The sequence below is a fragment of the Podarcis pityusensis genome, assembly GCF_964106645.2.
Source record: "Podarcis pityusensis genome assembly, chromosome: 7".
NCBI lineage: Eukaryota > Metazoa > Chordata > Lepidosauria > Squamata > Lacertidae > Podarcis > Podarcis pityusensis.
In genome coordinates this window covers 86,184,102-86,203,477 of record NC_138031.1, presented here as the reverse complement: position 1 = coordinate 86,203,477, position 19,376 = coordinate 86,184,102, and the positions used below count along the sequence as shown (strand labels likewise).

At 40.8% G+C, this 19,376-nt stretch overlaps 2 protein-coding genes and 1 pseudogene across 3 annotated transcripts; all 3 read left to right on the top strand.

Annotated features, from left to right (window-relative positions):
• Positions 1 to 230: 230 nt before the first annotated feature.
• LOC308481903 (protocadherin gamma-A5-like) lies at positions 231 to 5,002 on the top strand. The gene is made up of 2 exons (XM_081014738.1): positions 231 to 2,980; positions 4,857 to 5,002. Exons 1-2 carry the CDS (start codon positions 563 to 565, stop codon positions 4,974 to 4,976), a joined length of 2,538 nt encoding a protein of 845 aa, XP_080870864.1. The 5' UTR covers positions 231 to 562; the 3' UTR covers positions 4,977 to 5,002.
• Positions 5,003 to 8,763: 3,761 nt separating this feature from the next.
• LOC308481907 (protocadherin gamma-A10-like) lies at positions 8,764 to 12,344 on the top strand. The gene is made up of 2 exons (XM_081014742.1): positions 8,764 to 11,439; positions 12,144 to 12,344. The coding sequence occupies exons 1-2, from the start codon at positions 9,025 to 9,027 to the stop codon at positions 12,210 to 12,212; spliced, it is 2,484 nt and encodes an 827-aa protein (XP_080870868.1). The 5' UTR covers positions 8,764 to 9,024; the 3' UTR covers positions 12,213 to 12,344.
• A 2,745-nt stretch (positions 12,345 to 15,089) lies between these two features.
• LOC308481920 (protocadherin gamma-A4 pseudogene) lies at positions 15,090 to 18,528 on the top strand (annotated as a pseudogene). The gene has a single exon. The product of its transcript is annotated as a protocadherin gamma-A4 pseudogene (transcript).
• Positions 18,529 to 19,376: the final 848 nt, after the last annotated feature.

Below are 19,376 nucleotides of genomic sequence, written 5' to 3'. Positions count from 1 at the left end.
CCTCATTCCAGCAACCCTACTACCACATTCGGAGAAGACACTTCAAAAAAACCCCATGTGATTGTACTCTGAATTAGGTTGATTAAAAAATATATAAGGTGGAAATTGTCATTAGATCAATAGTCACTGATTACTTTTGACACAATCCTGTTAATAAGGAGGTACACTGCATTACTCATCCATTGTGGTGCTTATCCAATCTCCATTGAGCTTTCTAGATGGGATGTAGTATGTTAATGGAAGTTTGTTTTTATACCTATTATTAAATAAAAAGGAATGAAATGTTATTTTGCAAAGCTTTTTAAAAGACTGCATTTACCAACTGATCCATTGGGTGTCACTGTTCACCAATAAGGAGAGAAACTGGATTGAACCAGCTAGACCACCGAGATGCAAAAACACAAAAGGTTTATTATAGTCTCTGACCTAAAAGAAAAAGGAGGATCTTGTTTGATGGAAAATAAAAGGAAGTCTTAAATAGGCACATTAGTCTATTAAGAAAGCCTAGTTTAAACACTGGTGCCTGTTATCTATGGACTGATAGGACCTGGCAGAGGCTGAAATGGCTTGTATACAAATACTCTTGGATAGAAGGAGACAGACATCCTGCCTTGTGCTGCTAGCTGTTTTTCAGGCAGTTACTGGACAGATCCATTATTCAGTTCCTGAGGAACTGCAGGAAGGTTCTTTTGTTGGGGATATCTCACAGGATCTGGGATTGGATATGAAGCAACTCTTGCCTGGTGGTGTTCGGATTATTACAGAAGGTAGGACACAATACTTTGCCCTCAATTTCCAAAATGGTCATTTATATATTAATGAAAGACTAGATAGAGAAGAAATATGTGGACGTCTCTTAACTTGTATTTTGAAGTTGGAGATTCTTATTCAGGAGCAGCTAAAAGTCTATACAGTAGAAATTGAAATCGAAGATATCAATGACAATGCACCAGCATTCCAAGTGGAGACATTGCAGCTAAATATCCCAGAAAGTACTGCTGTGGGATCTCGATTTCTTCTTCCAGATGCACAGGACCCAGACTTAGGAGTGAACTCTTTACAGAGCTATCAAATCAGCCCTAACAGACACTTCTTTCTTGATGTGCAAATGACAGCAAGTGGAGCCAAATATGCTGAGTTAGTACTTGAAAGGTCTATGGATCGAGAAGTAGAAGCTTTCCATGACTTAATCCTTACAGCCAGTGATGGGGGGAATCCTGTCAAATCCGGAACTGCACACATCAAAGTTTCCGTTGAAGATGCAAATGACAATGCACCAGTTTTTTCAGAATCTGTTTATAAAGTGACCACTGCAGAAAACATTCCTGTTAATTCCCTGCTTGTAACAGTCAATGCTACTGATCTGGATGAAGGCATTAATTCAGAGATAACATATGCATTCAGGCAGGTATCAGAAAAGGCTTCAAACACTTTCCATTTGGATCCGAGAACTGGAGAAGTAAGGGTGAGGCAGGAGATAGACTTTGAAGAATGTGCTTTGTATGAAATGGAGGTTCAAGCTCGTGATGGAAGAGGGTTATCAGGTCGAGCAAATATTTTGTTGGCTATTACCGATGTAAATGATAATGCACCAGAAATTGCAGTCACATCTCTTACTAATGCTGTGAGTGAAGACTGCCCAGAAGGAACTGTAATTGCACTGTTAAAAGTAATAGACAGGGATTCAGAAGACAATGGGCTGGTTACATGCTCCATCTTTGGCAACCAGCCATTTCATTTAGAGAAAACGTTTGATAATTATTACAGTTTAGTGACTGGCAGAACCCTGGACCGAGAAGATGTATCTAATTACAATGTTACAGTTATTGCAACAGATAAAGGAAATCCTCCTCTCTCCACAACCACCACTATTCAGTTGAAAATATTAGATAAAAATGATAATCCACCCACCTTTGAAAAGAGGTCCTATGTTACTTCAATTACAGAAAATACTTCAGCTGGATCCTCTGTTTTAACACTAAAAGCAACTGATCCTGACTGGGAGATGAATGGCAAAATTACTTATTCAATCACTGAAGGTGAGATGAGTTACTCCTACTTCTCCTCCTGCCTTTCTATAAACTCTGAGACTGGAGTAATCTATGCCCTACGGTCCTTTGATTATGAGGAGATGAGGGAGCTGAAGTTCCTGGTCAAGGCCCAGGATGGAGGTTCTCCACCACTCAGCTCCAACGTCTCAGTGACTCTCTTCATCCTGGACCAGAATGACAACGCTCCCCAAATCCTGTACCCCTCCCCTCCCACTGACGGCTCCACGGGGATAGAGCTGGCCCCTCGCTCCTCTGAGCCAGGCTACCTGGTCACTAAGGTGGTGGCCGTGGATGCGGACTCTGGCCAGAATGCCTGGCTCTCCTACCAGCTGACCAAGGCCACCGAGCCAGGGCTCTTCACTCTGGGGCTCCACACGGGAGAGATCAGGATGGCCCGCTTCTTTCTGGAGAAAGATGCTCTCAAGCAAAGCCTGGTGGTTTTAGTCAAGGACAATGGGCAGCCTCCAATGTCGGCATCAGTCACTGTCACTGTGGTCTTGGCTGACAACATCCCTGACATGCTGACTGATCTGGGCACCATCTCAGCTCCTATCAGTCTTGAGTCTGACCTCACTTTCTACCTGGTGACTGCAGTGGCTTTTGTCTCCTGCTTGTTCTTCACTTTCCTCCTTGTATTATTGGTACTAAGGCTTCGCAAGTGGAGACATTCTCAGTTGTGTGACACTGGAAGTGTAAATTTAAATGGGGTTCCTGTTTCACAGTTTGTGGGGATTGATGGAGTCAGGGCATTTCTTCAGACTTATTGTCATGAGTTTTCACTAACTTCGGGCTCTCGGAAAAGTCAGATTTTTTTCCCCATTGAAAGCTGTACAAACACACTGACAGGACATCAGACTTCTCAAATCTCTGGATCTCTGTTTACTGCAAATGATTCAAATATCAATAAGGAAGGGCAGACCTGCGAACAGGTATGTTTTGCTTTCACTAAACTTTGAAAAGGTTTTATAAAACCTTATGTCAATATAATATTTATCTAGTTGAATTATTTTTACCTTTTATTTGATGTTCAAGAATAACTTCACTGCAACTGAACAAGTGTTTCTGTAAGAATCACTGTAAGAATTGAAACATTTAAAAATCTTGATCATCTTGAAGATAATTTTGCCCTTTTTGACTTAATTCAGACTGTAATTTGCTGTTTCTCATTTAATCTAAGTTTAACTCCTTAAGAAACCTCTCCTTTGTTTAATGTTTGGGTTTAAATAAAAGTGGATTGTTGCCACCCCAATCTCCAAGCAATGTAAGATTCCATGGATTCCAGGTGCTTACCTTTTGGAATGAGGGACAGTGGAGACTGTGGTGTCTTTATGATATATTGTTTATTTACACATATATGCAACCTGAGCCTATGATGGAGGGGTTTTGCTTCCACCATAGCCAAACCTTGGATTCAACCAGAAATCAGGCGTAACTCTGTATCCCAGCTTCCCAGCCTGCAGACTCTCTTCTACCTTCCAGCTCACATAACTAAACTCTCCATTCTGACCTTTATCCTTCTAACTACCGGTTTGTTGAGGGAGGAAAGCCCACCCTTTGTCATGCAACACAGAGACACTTTCTTTGTTACCTTAAAGGTCCATACTTAGAGGGCCATTATCTCATCAGGAAGTTAGCCTAACTATTCCAGGAATTGAATCCATGCTGGATCCATGAATTAGAAGGGGGGCATAACAGTATTTAAATAAGAAGAAACAGGGAGGTTTCTGCTTCAAAGTCCAAGCCAGAGAGTAAAACATAGCAGTAGTCAAGGTGGGAGATGCCTAGAGAATTTTAGGTAAGGGGATAGATAGTTGAACCCGTTGTAGGAGAAAGTGATGGACTTCATATGGGAAGCACAGGAGTAGGGGCTCAAGAATAAAGCAACAACTTCATATGTGGTCAGCAAGATGGTTGATGAAATTGTCAATTTAGTATGTGTTTTGGCTATTAAAAAAAATCTCTGGACTCTCTAATAAGACCCTCTTAAAATGCAGCTGAGCTTTTATGTATCTGCAACACTAAAGTTCATTTTTTCATGATTGTAGATGATAACTCGCATTCTACTCTATCACATGCTTTTTTGGGAAAGTAAAAGAAGACTACTTCCACTGCCTGTATCTTAACCAAGAGTTTTAAAAGTGCCAAGCTTTAAAATCTTTAACTCCATGTTGGACTAAACTGACATGCCCAGGCACTTCATTGCCCTATTTCTCCCTATCATAATTATCATCTGACAGATGAGCAGTCCAACCACAGGGAGCACCCCTAGTAGCAGGGCAGGAATAAATATTAAAATTACTTTTTTGTTGCAGTATGCTACAGATTGTAGATGGGTAGGCACTGGCAGTGGGTCAGCATTTGTGGGATGGCAATATAACCCTTGCTTTATAGCAAAAATTGCACCTCATCTACATTGCAGCTGCACATGGGGTTCCACTGGCAGACATCTTGCATCAATTTATTTAGTGAATTTTATTCCATTTTATCATTGTTAAGTTTTATTGGTATCAAGGTGTTATTTCCATGTTATGGAGCTCTATTACTATCATTTTGAACAGCAAAATCAGTAGTGTTGTTCATAATGTCAGAGGCATGGAAGTTTTCCTTTATTTATATTCTGTATTCTAGTTTTTTTCTACACATGAATGAAATAGTGACAGTATTCTCACTCTCACCCTACTCCCACCAGTTGTTTTCCCATCCTAATGCAGAGAGAATGAAAAGTTGACATTTTGGGGGGAAAGCAACTTTATACAAAACAGGATGAACACTGAATCACTAATCAACTTCATTGCCTTCCTACAGAACATCTATCTTGTCTGGACTGAGCTTTGGTTTATTAGCCCATATCCAACACATTACTATACCAAGCACCTTTTAAGAACATTCATTGTGTCATCTACACTAGACAAAGAGGAGAAATAGAGCTGGGTGTCGTTAGCATAGTGATGATGCCTCATTATCATCTCTAGATAATTTCCTCCTACAGCTGGGTACATGTTACTCAATAGGATAAATGTTCTGGAGTGAAACAGAAGTACTACAGTGTAACTGTTTGGGACTAACGTGACAGACAAGAACAGAACCAAGGGGACACTATGCCCCCAAACCAGAAGATGATTCAGAAGTATATTATAATTGATACATCAAAACATCAAATTGATAGCCTTTGAGAGATCCAGAAGAATCAACAGGACTGCACTCCCATGTGTTCCTCTCCTAGCACATGTTTTCTGTGGGGGTGACCAAAGTGCCCCCAAACCATGACAGAATTCAGACTGAAATAGATCCAAATAATCCATTTCATCCAGGCATGTCTGAGGTTGAGAAGCCACTGTCTAGTAAAGCCACTTGCCCAAGAAAGGGGGATTAGCAACTGGCCAATTGTGGGGTGGTGGTGGTGGGGAATCATCCATAAATTTTTAAGGAGTTGTCTCAGAGGTGCCTCCTTCAAGGTTGCTGGGATATTCTCTTCTTTTAATGAAGTACTTATTGCCACCTGAACCCAATTTACTACCCCTTCTGGGTTGATGCTGTGGTGGGCAACAAGAGTTGAACATAGAGGGGAAACACCTCTCCGATAATATCAAGCTGCAAATAACATTAAGTTGCAATAGTGAAAATTCATCCCAGCAAAAGGGTCTGGATGGGGCCACAGGAACTTCCAGTCCTATAAGCAATCCCCAGTCCTATAAGCAATCCATCACTCAAGTCATTTTTCTATGAAATGTTTTGGGAATAAGTCACACTGGATCATTGAAGATTCTTGTAAATTGCAGATGAATAAGCTCCATTGCTACTTAGCAGCTCCTCTGGATGGCATTTCTCAGATACAACTCTGGTGGATGTGAAGGAATCTCTGTTCACCACAATCATTACCATGACTGAACATGTAAAACAGGCTCTAGCCTGTGTGCAGTAACATCTGCTCCTACACCCTGTGTTCTAGACATTTCATTCATGACTCCTGTGATCTTTTAATTTGAAAAAATGATGGATGAATCAGCATTATCTAATAAATGTGGATGGAGGTACACCAGCATTTCTACTTCTTTGAATGTCAGAATGAGACGTAGAACCATATTTTAAAGGCAGTGCTTTAAATGCTCACAACCATATGGTTAATAAAGGTAAAAATTATTTCTGTTACACAACAAAGCAATGTTTTAACTGTAAGGAGTTGAACTAAGAAGGTAAACATGAGTTTAACTATAAGCAGCTAGTAAGAAGGAAATGACATAATCAGATAATTGTTTCTGATGCATAACTTAATAAAACCAAGGTATTTGGATTTAAACTGAAATAAACTAAAAGACTGTAGCCCAGCATATGCTTTGTGTGCAAAAGATCTCAGGTACAATCCATATAATCTCCAGGAAAGCTTGGAAAGTCTCCTCTCTGAAGAAACCCTGGAGAAACCCACAGTATCTCAGGCAGTACAATGTTAGCTGTTTGCAGGTGAAGTGGGAATCTTTTGACTCTCGTTCCCTGATCAGCCTTAAAGGGAGTTATTTTTGTCAACTCTGCACTATTGAGTGTGTATTTGTTCCAAATTAAGCAAGTCATTTTCTTAAGCATCTAGACCAGGGATAGTCAACCTTTTTATACCTACCACCCACTAATGTATCTTTCTTGATGGTAAACTTTCCTTACCTCCCACCAGTGCTTGATGGAAGGAGGATTCAACTTGTGCCGTAGAACACCCTACCGCCCACCTAGAATCCTGAAACGCCCGCTAGTGGGTGGTAGGGACCAGGTTGACAACCCCTGATCTAGACAAATAAGATATGACCAGCAGATTCAGTGAAGGTGGAATTCAAAAACACCCAAAGCATTAAAAATTGCTTATCTAACCCAGCCTTCCAGTGACTTGTGGGGACCTCAGATGAGTGGCACTCTTGGACAATGCTTGGGCTTATTCACACACACACCCTCAAAAAAAAAAAACCCCTTACAGGCAGATGGCCCTGGCGGAATCTTCCCAGCACACCTTGAATGTGCATAGGCAAGAAACAGCAAACTTCTTCAGTTGATCAGGTGTGCCAACTTGAATAAAATACTGTGAAGGTTTGTGTAGGCCCTGCCCCGCATAATTGATCACATGATGCAGAACACCCATATTTGAATGGGAATGCCCATCAATTTTGTAGGGGTCCAGCCCCCTCCAGCATTTCCCCCAGAGTGGCTGGAGAAACCCAGCCAGATGGGCGGGTGTGGCATTTGCCCTCCTAGGTGTGTGACATCATACTGGGTTCATAAGGAAAGGGTTAACTAATTGTAAAATGACTAACCTATAGGAACCCAAGGGGAGGAGCTAGAGTTAGAGGTAGAGTTGGAGTTGTTAAGAAGTCAATCTGGAGTCAGAGAAGAGGGAGGGAGGATAAGTCTGTGGGTTGGGCTACTCTGATGTGAGAGAGTGAGAGAAACTGTTAAGTTGAGATAATCAGTCAGAAGGTATTAGGAAGGTATAGGCCGGTAAAGAAACTAAGGATAAGAAACTGACAAGAAAATTAACTGAGAAACCATGCTTGTTAATGCTTACAAAATAAACTTGTTTATTTGATTTAATTTTAACAACTGTCTGGACTCAGTGTGTACCTGAGAGTAACGGGTTGGTGGCAGCGGAGAAGCGAGCACAGTGGTGGCACAGGGATCAATAGACCATCAAACGTCCGGGGACCCTGTGTGATTGCCACAGCGGGGTAGAAATATTATTATTATTATTATTATTATTATTATTATTATATTTTCTTGTTGGGGCCAAAGGCCTGTAGGAGTTGGTTCCTATTACCAGAGTCAAGGTAAGGTTGTCCGACCAAGGTAGGTAGCAGAAAATTCTTTTCCAGCTCCTACAGTTGCAGACCATAAGGGAGGCTGTCAGTTAAGTAGTTAACCATGTTGCATATAAACTCTTTTACTTAGTGAAATGGTGGCCGAAATTGTGGCCCTAGTTCAATCTTCACTTTGTTGTCCTCCTGGTATGCTCATTCTAGATATGGAAGCAAAATGCTTATTATCTTTTAAATTCAAGTCCTTTAGTCTAACTGGGTAGAGGTTTTAAAGACAAGATGGCAATAAATTCAGATATATTTCTAATTTCTAGAAGTTATTTGTGGTAAGAAATGAAAAAAATATATAAATATATATGGCTTCTAAAATGTCTAAACTAAAATAGTGAATAGGCCAGGAAGGAAATAATCAGGAAGGGTGCCTGGTTTTACTTAAATAATGTTATAAGTTACACACAATGAAATGGTGATATTTGGAATGTTACTTTAATTTACAGTACAATCCTATATATGGTTACTCACGAGTAAATTTCCAATGTCATTTATTCCCAGGTAAGTTTGTGTAGGATTGCAGCCTTAATGTTCTGTTAGCTACAGTGATCCTTTACTGGAGCGAAGCAAAGAAACAAAGCAAAGAAAATCTCATTAAATACAACATTAAATATGCATTGGTAATATTATTTCTCCAAATAAAGACAAAGGATACATTTACTTACTAATTTTGAAAACAAAGAATTCTGTGGAATAGGTATTTTGTAAAAATCAACTATTTCTCATAGAATAGAAATTACAGGTTTATTAAAGACTTTTCTGGTTTATACTTTTTAATATGCTTTTAATATACTTGGTTTGTTTATGCTTTGTTTATAGATAGTTATCCACACATGAAGGAAGTAAACTGCGTAATCATGTCAACTAGGCTGTCTTTGCCTTTTGTATTACTTTAGCCATTGCAGTTTTTGGTTGAGACTCTGGGCGCCGCTGTTTACCAATGAGAAAGCAAACTGAAACGAAAGATGCAGGGTAAGTTCTTGCACATTGCTAGAAAGGCAGCTAAATTGGCACACGTCCTCTCTCTCAGTGAATCAGTATAGATTAACAAAAGGATTTTCTGGTTCTTTGCTACAAGATCCTTTGCCACGAGAAAGAGAAATAGGTAGATGTTCCAAAGGTAATTCTTTGAAATGGCAGCTATGCTGAGACTCCGACAACACAGTGGCTCCTTCTGGTTTGCTTTTATTGCCATCTGGCAGACAAATTATGCACAGCTCCACTACTCAGTTCCTGAGGAAGTCCCGAAAGGCTCTTTCATTGGGAATATAGCAGAGGACCTAGGACTGGGTTCCAATAAATTGTCAGACAACAGAGTTCGCATCATCTCTGAAGGTACGCTTCAATATTTTACTTTGAATTCTAAGAATGGCCAGTTATATGTCTCCGAAAGGATAGACAGGGAAGAAATATGCGGGTGGGAAGAGAAGTGTGTTTTAAGTCTTGAAGTCCTTGTTGAGGATAAAATGAAACTGTTCACCGTAGAAATTGAAATCACAGATATAAATGACAATGGTCCAACTTTCACCCAGGAACGCTTAGATCTTAAAATAAGTGAAACGGCCATTGTAGGGACTCGTATTGCCTTGCAAGAAGCTCAGGATTCTGACATTGGAGATTATTCCCTTCAGAACTACCATCTGAGCAGCAGCAGGTATTTCTCCCTGAAACTGCAGAGCAGATCTGATAAGGACAAGTTTCCAGAACTGGTGCTAGAGAAATCTTTGGACAGAGAAGCGGAAGCATTTTACTCACTCATCCTAACGGCCACTGATGGTGGGCATCCCGTGAGGTCTGGCACTCTGCAGATCTATGTAACGGTTCTTGATGCAAATGATAATGCACCCATTTTCAACCAACCTCTCTATAAAGTGAGTGTTTTGGAAAGTGTTTCCATAGGCTCTCTGCTGCTTACTGTAAATGCTACAGATGCCGATGAAGAAACAAATTCTGAGGTGATTTACTCATTCCTAAAAATAAAGGAGAAAGCATCGCAACTCTTTCAAATAAATTCTAGAAGTGGGGAGATATCAACAACAGGGAAGTTGGACTATGAAGAAGATGCATTACATGAAATGGAAGTTCAAGCAAAGGACAATGGAGGTCTCTCCGACAGGGCTAAAGTCTTGATCATCCTTATTGACGTTAATGACAATGTTCCCAAGATAACTATTACTACCTTCTTCAGTTCAATCAGTGAAGGAAGCTCTCCAGGAACTGTGGTTGCTCTACTAAACATACAAGACAGAGATATGGGTGAGAATGGAGAAATCTTGTGCTCAGTTCCTAAAACTCTTCCTTTCCACTTAGAGAAATCCTTTGATAACTATTACCATTTGATGACTGACAGAGTTCTCGACAGAGAAGAAACATCAAATTATAGTATAACTATCATGGCTACAGACAAAGGGAACCCTCCATTATCAACCACTACGGTGTTCTTTGTAGAAATTTCAGATGTAAATGACAATGCCCCAATCTTCAATAACATACAATATACTTCTTATGTAACTGAGAATAACATCAGAGGAGCATCTGTTTACTACATGAAAGCAAGTGATCCTGACTGCATGGAAAATGCTACAGTCACTTTTTCAATCATTGATCAAAGTGTTGGCGATTCTACTCTTTCATCCTACCTTTCTATTAACTCTGAAACGGGGGTTGTTTATGCCTTGATCTCTTTTGATTATGAAGAGATTAAAGAGATTAATTTCCAGGTCAAGGCCCAGGACGGAGGCTCTCCACCACTCAGCTCCAATGTCTCAGTGACGCTCTTCATCCTGGACCAGAATGACAATGCTCCCCAAATCCTGTACCCCTCCCCTCCCACTGATGGCTCCACGGGGATAGAGCTGGCCCCTCGCTCCTCTGAGCCAGGCTACCTGGTCACTAAGGTGGTGGCCGTGGATGCGGACTCTGGCCAGAATGCCTGGCTCTCCTACCAGCTGACCAAGGCCACCGAGCCAGGGCTCTTCATTCTGGGGCTCCACACGGGAGAGATCAGGACGGCCCGCTTCTTTCTGGAGAAAGATGCCCTCAAGCAAAGCCTGGTGGTTTTAGTCAAGGACAATGGGCAGCCTCCAATGTCGGCGTCAGTCACTGTCACTGTGGTCTTGGCAGACAGCATCCCTGACATGCTGACTGATCTGAGCAGCGTCCCAGTATCTGAAGACCCACAGTCAGATCTCACCTTCTACTTGGTGACTGCAGTGGCTTTTGTCTCCTGCTTGTTCCTCGCCTTCCTCCTTGTGTTACTGGCACTCAAACTTCGCAGGTGGAAAAATTCTCAGCTATGTGACAATGGAAGTGTGCATTTTGATGGTGCTCCCATCTCTCAATTTGTGGGGATTGATGGAGTCCGGGCATTTCTTCAGTCTTATTGCCATGAGGTTTCACTGACTTCAGGCTCTCGGAAAAGCCAGATTTTTTTCCCAATTGGAAGCTGTACCAATACTCTGACACCACAACAGGCTCCGGATAAGCCAGATCCTATATTACTCATAGGTGATTCTAACACTGTTCAGGAGCAGGCAGCAACCTGTCAAGTGAGTACATGAATTTCAGTACTTCCGTTTATTTTAAAGTTCAGAAAGTCAGTTCTTTTATTTGTCCTTATTCAATAGGTTTCATTTTATGTAATTTAATTATTTTTTAAAAATTACAAAGCTTAATTTAATTATTTGCAATAAATTTTAGTGTCATTTCCTTTTTTTAACAGATGAAGCAACTACTTCATTAATTTAAATAAATATTGCATTTTATCTAGGTAGTGTTTTAATGATTCCTCTGAGTGTAAAATTTGCTACTGACGGGAATAGCAAAGCCAGATCATGTATTGCATCAAAGTAATCTTACTTGCGGAATTTCTATAAGATGGTTGTAAGAAGCTTCTCGGGGTGTCATCAAGGGATTTGGAGGGCAGTGTCATTGACACTTAGATGACACTCAGGTCCATTTTTTTGCATATCATCAGAAGCAAGAGAACCCGTTCAGGTCCTGAATCACTATCTGCAGGTAGTATTGAGCTGGATATGGGCCATTAAGTTGAAGCTAAATTCTGACAAGATGCAGGCATGGTAGGTTGGCAGTTTCCAAATCTGAGGACTAGGTTGATGACCTGTTCTGGAAGAGGTAACAATTGTCTTTAAAGGAACCACATTGTAGTCTGGGGCTGTTGTTGAATTCTACATTGTCACTGGAGTCTGAAGTGACATATCTGACAAAGAATATCTATTACCTGCTTTGACAGGTTCTTCAGCTACAGTTGTTCTGCTGCTGCGATCCAGGCTCAGGTAATCCCCTGAATGGATTACTATAATGCATGCTACATGGAGCTATCTCTGTAGATGGCTCAGAAGATACAGCTAAGCACAGAATGCACCTCCCAGATTGCTGAATGGTACAGCCAGTCTTGTCCAAACAGCACTGGTCCTGAAGAACTGATGCTGAGCGTCTGTACATTTCTGACCCCAATTCAAGGAAGGAATATTTGCTTCTGTATGAAACTGTCCAGTCTGATCTCTCTCTCTGTGTGCATTCTCATTGTTCCCCTATCTAATGAAGTGGAGGGGGGAGCATGCAGGAAAAAACCTTCTTTGTTTGAGAACTTCACTTTTGCCCCTTATCTTATTGCCACTTAAGGACAAACCTCTTTGTTCAGGCTTTTGGAGAGGGGTTGGTACTGTGGCCAGTAGCTGTTAGGGTATCACCTGCAATGTAATGGTCCATTTATTAGAGTTACTGTGTATATTTTACATGTTTTGTATTGTGTCTTATGTTTTATGGTATTTGACCTGCTTGGCTCAGATCTATATTTTGTTGTAGCTCCCCCTGGGATCAATGATGAGGGGTGGCTTTATAAACAGAAGGAAGGACTCTCATGTTCCAGAAGACACTACTTTTAAGCAATTTGTATTGGAAAACATCTCCTAATAGGACTGTGATCAGTAATGAAAAGACCAGTGTGTCTTGGTACCAACACATATGTTTGCAATAGTGATTGGTTTCACAAGCTGTGTGCCATAATGTCAGGGTGCAGTAATAGCCATTTCACTGCATCCAGTATTGAAAAATGGGTGGAGAGGAGGTTGGTTAAAGTGGAAAAAAGGTAAAGGTAATGGTAAAAGACCCCTGGGTGGTTAAGTCCAGTCAAAGGCGACTATGGGGTGCAGCACTCATCTTGCTTCAGGCCAAAGCAGCCGGTGTTTGTTCTCTTGACAGCTTTCCAGATCATGTGGCCAGCATGTCTAAACTGCTTCTGGTGCAACAGGACACCATGATAAGTTCCAGAGCACATGGAAATGCTGTTTTCATTTCCATCATATGTAATTTTTGCATCGTATGTGAGACTGCAACTGAACAGATTCATTATTCAGTTCCCAAGGAAATGCCAAAAGGTTCCTTTGTGGGGAATATTGCAAAGGATCTTTGGTGGAGCTGAATTGTTGCTTAGTCAAAACATGAGATCAGTTCTGTGGTTTCTGTGGCAAATCAGAAATTTACTTAGAAGCTTATTCCACTTTCTTAACAACCCTGAACGTGCATATCAGAATATAACTGATCTGCAGAAAGGACTTTATGATCTGAAAATAAAGACAATGTCTACTTTTGTAGCCCAAGATAATCTTTAATAATCTTTAATAAAAACAATTAAAAAGTGAGCGAGAGAGAGAGAGAAAACCAGCTAATTCTGGCCAGTGAGAGAAATGAACCAACATAAGGATGTATATTCAAAACTAAAACAGGGAATTGCTGTCTATTTAGGGTTCACTGTGGTGGTGTGAAATTCCAGCCACTCTAGATGGGACCTTTGAGCTACACTGGAATATAGAACTATATCACAGGTACAAATAAAAAATGTGTTGTGTGAGGGGCACTGGCATTGTATTAGTTGCCAGTTATCAATAAAGACCTTTTGGAATCATTATGAATTGCCACTTGAAATGGTCAGGTAAGTGCACTGCAGTTGTCAATCAGAAATCAGAACAGAGCAAGAACATAATGCAAAAGCTGTTATAAAGGTCCAACCATGCTTCGAGAATATTGTGCCGTTCCTGATCATGCTTAAAAAGAATATAGCACAACTCAAAAGAAGTAAAGAAAAGGCCAATGAAAACTATCAAGAAAGACAAGTCTTCCATATGAGGTAAGTTTAAAAGATTAATGCTGATCCTAAGCCACACTGCATACCTGCAGGGGAGCAAAGAAGTGGAAGCGCTATGGAGAGGCTATAGGGCATTTTTTTCCTTGTTCACACTGGGATCACCACACTCAATAGCCATTTCCAACCATTTTACACAATGCTAAAACAAACTCAAATTCAATACACCAGCAAATAACAACAACATATGCAATAAGCTATGCAATACAGTACCAGATTTCATTCAGTTGTTTTTTTAATGTATGTTTCGGTGTTACATATAACAGAAATTTTGACACTGAATATTTTTTTAGAACATATGGAATACACATAAGGTTGCTGTGCTACCAGAATGACTGTGTGGAACTGTAATCCTGTTACCTGGATAACAGCTATACAAGTGGGACTTCGTTATATTTAGGAAATATAATAATTAGCACACTGATCATTAAAAGTGTATGTGAGATGTTTGGGTAGGTGGGAATCATCCATAAAATAATCCTGTCATAATATAAAGCACCATGCAAAATACCTAGGACACAGCATACCTATATAAAAAGCTACAGTTTGCTGCAGTGTAATCCACATTTTTTTTGAATCAATAACTGAAATGTTTGGGTCATGCACCTGACTGCCCCGTGTCCATTGCTTGCTATGGGGTGGGAGGAGAGAAGAAGACAATTATAATTTGTAAATCTCAACCAACATCACTAGCATATATGAGCATGTACCTAAATGCATTGCAATAGGAACATGCTGGACAATTTCTGCATTGTTATTGTAAGTAAAGCAAGATCCTCTGAGTTGTTTTACTTTGGAGCTTCTCCCAGGAGGATCATTTGCTTGGAATGATAGATATTCCTATATCAGAATGAAAGTACAAAAGGCATACACCCCATCTGAGGAATTATTGTAACATGCTGGTGCAGTTTTTGGTTGAGACTCTGGATGTCGCTGCTCCCTAACCAGGCAGAGAAATGCAATGAGAGATGTTGCCATCTCAGTGCTGCTGCTCCACCTAGAAAGAGAATGCAAGGGAACAGAAACAAAGAAGATCTAGATCCATTGGATTTGCTATTTTATTTTATTTTATTTTTGCTAAGATATTGGACCATCCAGGTTTAAGGGACTGAAAGTAAGAAGATAACATCTGGAAATGGCTATTGCAACACATTTCTGTCTTAGGTTCTACAAGGACACAGCTTTCATTTCCATCATATTTTTTTGCATCGCATGTGAGACTGCTGCTGAACAGATTCATTATTCAGTTCCTGAGGAAATGCCAAAAGGTTCCTTTGTGGGGAATATTGCAAAGGATCTTAGACTGGATATAAAGGATTTTTCACATTATGGAGTCAGCTTTGTTTGCAGAGGTAAGATGGAATATTTTGCTTTAAACAATAAGAATGGCCATTTATACATGAAGGAAAGACTGGATAGAGAGCAGACCTGTCCCCAGATACAAAGATGTCTCTTTAATTGTGAAGTTATTATAGAAGATGCAATGAAGATTTATACAATTGAAGTAGAAATAATTGATGTCAACGACAATGCTCCAAGCTTCAAATCAGCTCAACTCCAGATAAAAATCAGTGAGATGACTGAAGGTGGGACACGATTCCGTCTGGAAGATGCCCAGGATCCAGATTTAGGGATGAATTCTGTCCAGAATTATAAACTCAGTGCAAACAAACACTTTTCTCTGGATGTGCAAACTGGATTGGATAGTGCAATATATGCAGAGATTGTACTGGAAACATCATTGGACCGAGAAGAACAAAATGTGCATGACCTTATTCTCACCGCCTTTGATGGGGGGGATCCACCCAAATCTGGCACAACCCAAATCCATATTATTGTCCTTGATGCAAATGACAATGCACCCATTTTTAGCCAACCTGTATACAAAGTGACCATTGCAGAAAATGTGCCCACAGGCTATACAGTAGTCACAGTAAAAGCCACTGACCTGGATGAAGGAATCAACAGAGAAATAACATACTCCTTCAGAAAAATATCTGACATAGCTTCTCAGAACTTCCACATAAACTCAGAGACAGGTGAAATTATTCTTGTGGGGAAGCTGGATTATGAAGAATCTACACTGTATGAAATAGAGATTCAGGCCATTGATGGGGGAGGACTATTTAATATATCAAAAGCTGTGATTTTTGTAAGTGATGTTAATGACAACGCACCTGAAATAGCTGTCAGGTCACTTGCCAATTCAGTTCCTGAGGATTCTGAAGCTGGAACTGCCATTGCCTTGATAAACGTGCACGATGATGATTCTGGAGAGAATGGGAAAGTCATATGTTCTATTCCTAGTAATATCCCTTTCCAATTAACAAAAGCAAATGCTAACTATTACACTATGGTCATTGCTAGACCGCTGGACAGGGAGCAAGTAGCAGCCTACAACATCACCATCACAGCCTCAGATCAAGGGATGCCACCTCTTTCATCAACCACTTTAATCCTCCTTCAGGTTTTAGACAAGAATGACAATGCTCCATACTTTATGCAACCAGAATATACTTTTTACCTTGTGGAGAACAACCAGAGAGGGGACTCTATATTTTCTCTGAAAACAGAGGATCCAGACTGGGGGGGAAATTCAAAAACAACCTATTCCATCATTGAAAGTCAAATGTTTGATTCCTCACTCTCCTCCTACCTTTCCATTAATTCGGAAACAGGGGTTGGCTATGCCTTGAAAACCTTTGATTATGAAGAGTTTCGGGAGATTAAGTTCCATGTAGGGGCTCAGGACGGAGGTTCTCCACCACTCAGCTCCAACGTCTCAGTGACGCTCTTCATCCTGGACCAGAACGACAATGCTCCCCAAATCCTGTACCCCTCCCCTCCCACTGATGGCTCCACAGGGATAGAGCTGGCCCCTCGCTCCTCTGAGCCAGGCTACCTGGTCACTAAGGTGGTGGCCGTGGATGCGGACTCTGGCCAGAATGCCTGGCTCTCCTACCAGCTGATCAAGGCCACCGAGCCAGGGCTCTTCACTCTGGGGCTCCACACGGGAGAGATCAGGACAGCCCGATTCTTTCTGGAGAAAGATGCCCTCAAGCAAAGCCTGGTGGTTTTAGTCAAGGACAATGGGCAGCCTCCAATGTCGGCATCAGTCACTGTCACTGTGGTCTTGGCTGACAGCATCCCTGACATGCTGACTGATCTGAGCAGCGTCCCAGTATCTGAAGACCCACAGTCAGATCTCACCTTCTACTTGGTGACTGCAGTGGCTTTTGTCTCCTGCTTGTTCCTCGCCTTCCTCCTTGTGTTACTGGCACTCAAACTTCGCAGGTGGAAAAATTCTCAGCTATGTGACAATGGAAGTGTGCATTTTGATGGTGCTCCCATCTCTCAATTTGTGGGGATTGATGGAGTCCGGGCATTTCTTCAGTCTTATTGCCATGAGGTTTCACTGACTTCAGGCTCTCGGAAAAGTCAGATTCTTTTTCCAATCGGAAGCTGTACCAATACTCTGACACCACAACAGGCTCCAGATAAGCCAGCCCCTGTGTTACTCATAGGTGATTCTAACACGGGTACGGAGGAGGCAGCAACCCATCAGGTGAGCACATAAGTTTCAATACTTTGGCCCTCATTATTCAATAGGTTCTATTTTATGAAATTTAAAAGAATTTCTAAAATAACAAATCCTGGAAAAATCTGTTTATGCTTTCTGTAATAAAGATGTAAAGAGAGATGGTGTTTCATTAAATGATGAAGCACTTACTTTATTGATTCTAATAAATAATGTATTTTGATCTATGTCATATTTTAAACAATTTTTCTAAGGATAACGGAAAGCTGGATCAGATTTTGTTTTGAAAGGAAACTTGTGTACTATTCCTAAAGACCTTTATTGTGCATAACTTATATTGAAATCCACCTTCTGACCAGGTTAGAAACAGTCACAGGAAGGCCAATATTCTTTGTTCTATCACAGAAGTGTTTAGGAGGCTGGCAACGATCCTTGGCTTTTCCACTTGCCTGCCACAATGCAGGAGGTTGCTGGAGAGGGGAAAGGAGCAATACTAAGGTCTGGTCAGCTGCATACAATCTGAACTATATTTAAGGCAATAGACAGGCACATACATCAGCACAGCTTTGTGACCTAGTATTTCTTTTTAACCTTTTATAATACGGTTGTCAGTGATGGATGGTCTGCCAGAACAGACATTTGTCTCTTTTCTGTGAAGCTACTCAGGTTTGTAGCCAAACCACTCAGTGATCCTCCAGCAGAACGCTTGCCCACAGTTATCTTTTCAGCAGATAAGAGGGCATGCAAGTGATAGAACAGCATTCACATGAGGTTTTGTTTAGGAATGTACAACTTTTGCTACTGAAACTCAATAAAAGTTATTTTGGAGTTCCTTGAAATGGTTGGCTCATTGCAATGCAAGAAGATAATGTTGTTATAATCATGTAGCCACCAATATCATGCAGTTTGGATTACTTCCACCATAAAAAGTTATAGCATGACTGAAAAAAGTGTGGAGAAGGACAATAACGATTTTCAGTGATGAAAATGCATCCTTATGAGGAGAGTTCAAATCATTCATGCATAGCTTCAGGCAGCAGTGGACAGAGCATGGTGGGCAGCCTGACCTCCTGGCAGGTGAGTTGCTGCCCTTTACCATGAGGGGGCACTGCAGCAGTGATGTTGGCACACTGCAGTGAGGTTGGTATTGAAATCAGTAAGTGTGTAAAACAGACATAAACTTGATTGATTTAATCTTTCTCTGGATTATGGTCCTGAGATTAGAAGTACAGTTACTATCATTCTAAAAAATCAATTTTGCTTTAATCTGTTCCTCCTTTTTAGTGGTCATGGTTCTATGGATTTCGTAAGGTGAATCGAAACTGGTACATATCAAGTTTCAGTATTTAGATCGCATCGCAGTAATTAATTTCATGATCTTAATCTATGTTGGCCTCAATGTTATATACGTGCACACAGAAGCTCCTTTGTTGGTACTTTTTGGTCTAATGATTTCCACATTGGTGTGTGACAGGTGAATCTAAGAAAGCATTCACTGAAGGATTCTCCAGTGGTCGAGGCTCCAACACTAAACAGCAATGAAGGTTCAATGACTCCCTTCATCAGGTCATATTAAATTACCCACATGAAAAGGCTATGTTAAAATTCAGATAGGATCCTGTACATGTTGAAATATAGAGCTGAGCTGAATGAGCTTTCAAAATTAACTTTTTACAATGGAAATCGGGACATTGTGGTGCTAAGGAGGACAAATGTTGAGAAATGGGGTAAGGAGCTTACTAGGGAAAGCAACAGCAGCAAATTCCCCCTCCCTTTTAGGCTGT

Bases quoted from the DNA above. Each gene is read 5' to 3' on its own strand.
- LOC308481903 (XM_081014738.1), top strand. From the start codon at position 563: ATGGCTTGTATACAAATACTCTTGGATAGAAGGAGACAGACATCCTGC. The intron at 2,981-4,856 runs GTATGTTTTGCT...GCCTTCCTACAG, and splicing joins AAGGGCAGACCTGCGAACAG to AACATCTATCTTGTCTGGAC.
- LOC308481907 (XM_081014742.1), top strand. From the start codon at position 9,025: ATGGCAGCTATGCTGAGACTCCGACAACACAGTGGCTCCTTCTGGTTT. The intron at 11,440-12,143 runs GTGAGTACATGA...CTGCTTTGACAG, and splicing joins AGCAGGCAGCAACCTGTCAA to GTTCTTCAGCTACAGTTGTT.